General features: G+C 38.4%; 1 protein-coding gene across 1 annotated transcript; it reads left to right on the forward strand.

Annotated features, from left to right (window-relative positions):
- The first annotated feature begins 869 nt into the window (after positions 1-869).
- Positions 870-2,515, forward strand: LOC111652473 (interferon alpha-inducible protein 27-like protein 2A). Its single transcript, XM_023402750.2, has 4 exons — positions 870-1,009; positions 1,228-1,251; positions 1,377-1,547; positions 2,402-2,515. Exons 1-4 carry the CDS (start codon positions 1,000-1,002, stop codon positions 2,485-2,487), a joined length of 291 nt encoding a protein of 96 aa, XP_023258518.1. The 5' UTR covers positions 870-999; the 3' UTR covers positions 2,488-2,515.
- The last annotated feature ends 1,629 nt before the right edge of the window (positions 2,516-4,144 follow it).

Here is a 4,144-nt window from a genome sequence, read left to right on the forward strand (position 1 = left end):
GTACCCTCAAACTTTCATCCACTTCTTCCTGAAGTGCAACAAAAACTACACAAGATCCTTTGTAATCTGATCAAACTTGAACCTATAAGAAACAATAATGTCACATTATGTAACAGTGAGGATGGGACAAAAAATCCATTGATGATCTGCTGGAGAGTCTTTAACGTGTGTTGTCTCGCTGCAGGTATGGCTGGTCTGTCAACAACTGCCAGTGCAGCTGTGGCTGGTGCTGGAGGATCAGTGGCAGGACTGCTGGCTGTGCTCATCTGAGACCAAGCTGAAAGTCATGAAGGAATTAAAAATAAGGAAGTAAATATATAAATATATATTTACTGAATAATGTCAATGAAGTAAATAACCTATTGAAGGAGAACTTGTGTGCATTTGAATTGTGAGGGGGACTGAGATAATGTTTAGTTTTTTGTTTCTACAAAACACATTTACATTGTCAAGAACATTCAAATAATGAAAAATAATTCATAAATAAAATGCATTTGAAAGGTTTTTTACTGGTTCATTGTTTTAAATTAAGATCTATCTATCTATCTATCTATCTATCTATCTATCTATCTATCTATCTATCTATCTTTATATCTATCTATCTATCAGCACACAGGTCCAATCCAACCACAGGGCTGACATATAGAGACAAACAACCATTCATGTTCACATTCATTCAGTCGCCAATCTATTGTTTTCCTCTGATGTTCCAGCTGCAGTGATGACTTACCATCTCAGAAATGTTTAATACTGTACTGGGCTTCATCTTCCTGTCTTTCTTTACCAGTCACAACAGAGTCGCGTGGATAAAGCTGGTCTCTCTCTGTCGCCCTCTTTTGGTCAGATTGTAACAGATTGCATAGTTTCGTTTCTCAAGAAACACACCTTCACAAAACAAATACAATTCAGCCCACTTCACATCCTGTATATAACAAAGTCCAGCTCAAGGCTCGTCAGTCAGAACAGAGAAAAACAGCAGTGAACAGAACAGAGAAAAACATGGACCCAGGTGAGTACCACTGTACCTTTGAGACAGACACATCTCGTTGAAAATTAAAACTTGTTTCAGTTTTTTAATGACAGTGTAGAGACGCAGGCAATGTCCGGAGTCGTTATAGTAAAACAGATAAGCATCAGCTCCCAAAGAGTCTTCCCTATACAAAAGTAAACATGTAGTGAACTGAGCTGTAACCAGATATTAATGTTTGTTCCTCTCTTGTGTTTCAGTTGCAGGTGCAGTTGTAGGAGCAGGTAAGACATTACGATGGACTTCACTATTTTCAGCTGAATTTAAAAACCGCTAATCTGTAAAAGTTAATGCATTTTTTTCTAAATCGTGCATGCTCCCTCTGTGCTGGGGTCTTATCTGTTTGCAGCATGTGCAGCCGGTGCTGTGGCCTCTGCTCCTTTAGTTCTCGGCGCCGCAGGATTCACCTCAGCCGGAATAGCAGCAAGCTCCATTGCTGCTAACATGATGTCGGCTGCTGCAGTTGCTAACGGAGGTGGAGTGGCAGCAGGAAGTGTGGTGGCCCTTTTCCAATCAATAGGTAAAGACCACAAGTAGATATTTTATTTTGTTTTTATCTGTCTCTTGTTCAAGAGTGGCTTGACACAAGGAATGCGACAGCTGAAACCCATGTCTTGCGTACGCCTGTGCGTGGTGGTTCTTGAAGCTCTGACTCCAGCTGCAGTCCACTCTTTGTGAATCTCCCCCACATTTTTGAATGGTTTTTTTTCACAGTCCTCTCCAGGGTGCGGTTATCCCTATTGCTTGTACACTGTTTTCTACCACATCTTTTCCTTCCCTTCGCCTCTCTATTAATGTGCTTGGACACTGAGCTCTGTGAACAGCCAGCCTCTTTAGCAATGACCTTTTGTATCTTGCCCTCCTTGTGCAAGGTGTCAATGGTCGTCTTTTGGACAACTGTCAAGTCAGCAGTCTTCCCCATGATTGTGTAGCCTACAGAACTAGACTGAGAGACCATTTAAAGGCCTTTGCAGGTGTTTTGAGTTAATTAGCTGATTAGAGTGTGGCACCAGGTGTCTTCAGTATTGAACCTTTTCACAATATTCAAATTTTCTGAGATACTGAATTTGGGGTTTTCATTAGTTGTCAGTTATAATCATCAAAATTAAAAGAAATAAACACTTGAAATATATCAATGTGTGTGTAATGAATGAATATAATATACAAGTTTCACTTTTTGAATGGAATTACTGAAATAAATCAACTTTTTGATGATATTCTAATTTATTGACCAGCACCTGTATATACTGTGATGAAAGTAGTGCCACTGTTTCATTCACTTTTTTGACTTAATATGAGGACTTCTCAGTTCCTTTGTAGCTTGATAACATAATAAAATGTATTGCTCTTCAAATATGTGTAATTTCACTGCAGGTGCAGCTGGTGTGTCAGGGGCTACCACTGCAGCTGTGAGCGGTGCTGGAGCAGCAGTGGGATGGCTGGCTAGCTTCATCAGCTGAAAATCTTTATGGATTCATAAATTGACTTTTGTCAAACGGAAAAAATTGTAAATCCTGTCACTCTGATAAAGCAAATAACAAAGCAGCATTTTTGTGTTCGAGACAGCTGAAAAGTGTGCTTGTGAGCAGTTACCTTAAGTGTGAGAAGATATTACACTGTCTCTTATACACATCTTTAGACCATTTCTCTGATGTCTGTGGTGTTTATCAAACACTTGACTGACATTTCTGTCAAAGTCCTGCTACAGACTGTTCCCACACTGTTAACAGGACACATGAATTTACACACATTTCAAGTTTTCACTGGAAATATGTTTCATATAATAAATGAGTAATAATATATAAACGTAACAACAGAACACTGAATGGTAACTCATGCTTTAATCCTCAACCTCTCGTACTTAAACTTGTCTCCTCTTGATTTAGTTTTCTGTTTTCGACATATGCAAATACATCAATGCTGGTGAACATATGGCTCTACTGAAAAAAATATTCGCATTCAGATTTTTTATTATTGTAAAATCCAGTAATCCTGTAAAAAAACAACTGTTGTTAGCAATATTAGCAGTTTCTTCTGACTAATATCCACCTTAAAGCTACCCCTGTAGCTACAATATAACATATAAAGTTATAATTATATTATTTGATGAATGCTGCCAGAGATTTTTGCTTCATAAATGGTGAGATGATTCAACAAAGGGAATGAGGATCAAACGTATGTAGTGCTTATTATACTTTGTCCTTTGCATTGTTTTTGACTTTAGTACACTATGTTGTACTGCTGGTTAGACTGGTACTCCATTGTGTACCGTGTGCTCCACAGGTGGAGATGGCATTGGGGGTACATTAAAATACCATGTTGGGGAGTTGCTGTTCCAATTATAAAGCGTTACTAATTTGGGCAGAGCATTTACGTAAGTTACACTCCCATCATCTGCTTCATTTATGCTTTGCCATTGTTGGTTCATTCATCAGCTGATTGGATACCAGCTGATTGATAACATATTCTTACAGGTGTAACACACATAGTAATACATGGCATACAGCAAACGTCCCCCAACCACAGATGTTATGATCATATGGTCAGCTTGGCCTCTATGAGATTACATTTACAGTAAACACAACTGGCAGCATTTGATTAAAGTTAAGGGAAAGATCAAGGTCTGGTTTAATATAGAAAAAATCTGCATTGACTTGAGACACAATGTGTTTATTAACATTTAACCAATATCATGGTCTTTCTCTCACCTGAACCAAAGTGCTTTGTTGCTTGAACCTAAACAAAGATGGGGCTGTAATGTTCCGATCATAACAATGATTTAGCATCTCAGGAATGCTAATTACTTGAACTTATTTGGGTGAGATGGAAACACGTGCTCTCTAACTCCCTCCTCTGTTGATTTGATCAAAGTTTCGTTTCTCAATAAATAACAGCTGAGCCTGCTATATAAGGCTGCTGCTGCTGCTGCTGCACACACCACACCGTCTACGTGAAAATGGGACTCTGTGAGTATAACTGTTCCTTTGACAATATTGATGTATTTCTTTGATAGTTAACACTTGCTTTCCATAATTGTCTGATTTTCATTACAGCAAATATCTTTGATAAAGCCACTGAGCTGTAGTTTCAATGTTCATTCTTGTTTTTATCTTGTGT

This window comes from Seriola lalandi, unplaced genomic scaffold (genome assembly GCF_002814215.2).
Source record: "Seriola lalandi dorsalis isolate HSWRI2012SDOR001 ecotype SW California unplaced genomic scaffold, Sedor1 jcf7180002053982, whole genome shotgun sequence".
NCBI classification, from domain to species: domain Eukaryota; kingdom Metazoa; phylum Chordata; class Actinopteri; order Carangiformes; family Carangidae; genus Seriola; species Seriola lalandi.

Bases quoted from the DNA above. Each gene is read 5' to 3' on its own strand.
- LOC111652473 (XM_023402750.2), top strand. The intron at 1,252-1,376 runs GTAAGACATTAC...ATCTGTTTGCAG, and splicing joins AGGTGCAGTTGTAGGAGCAG to CATGTGCAGCCGGTGCTGTG. The intron at 1,548-2,401 runs GTAAAGACCACA...ATTTCACTGCAG, and splicing joins GGCCCTTTTCCAATCAATAG to GTGCAGCTGGTGTGTCAGGG.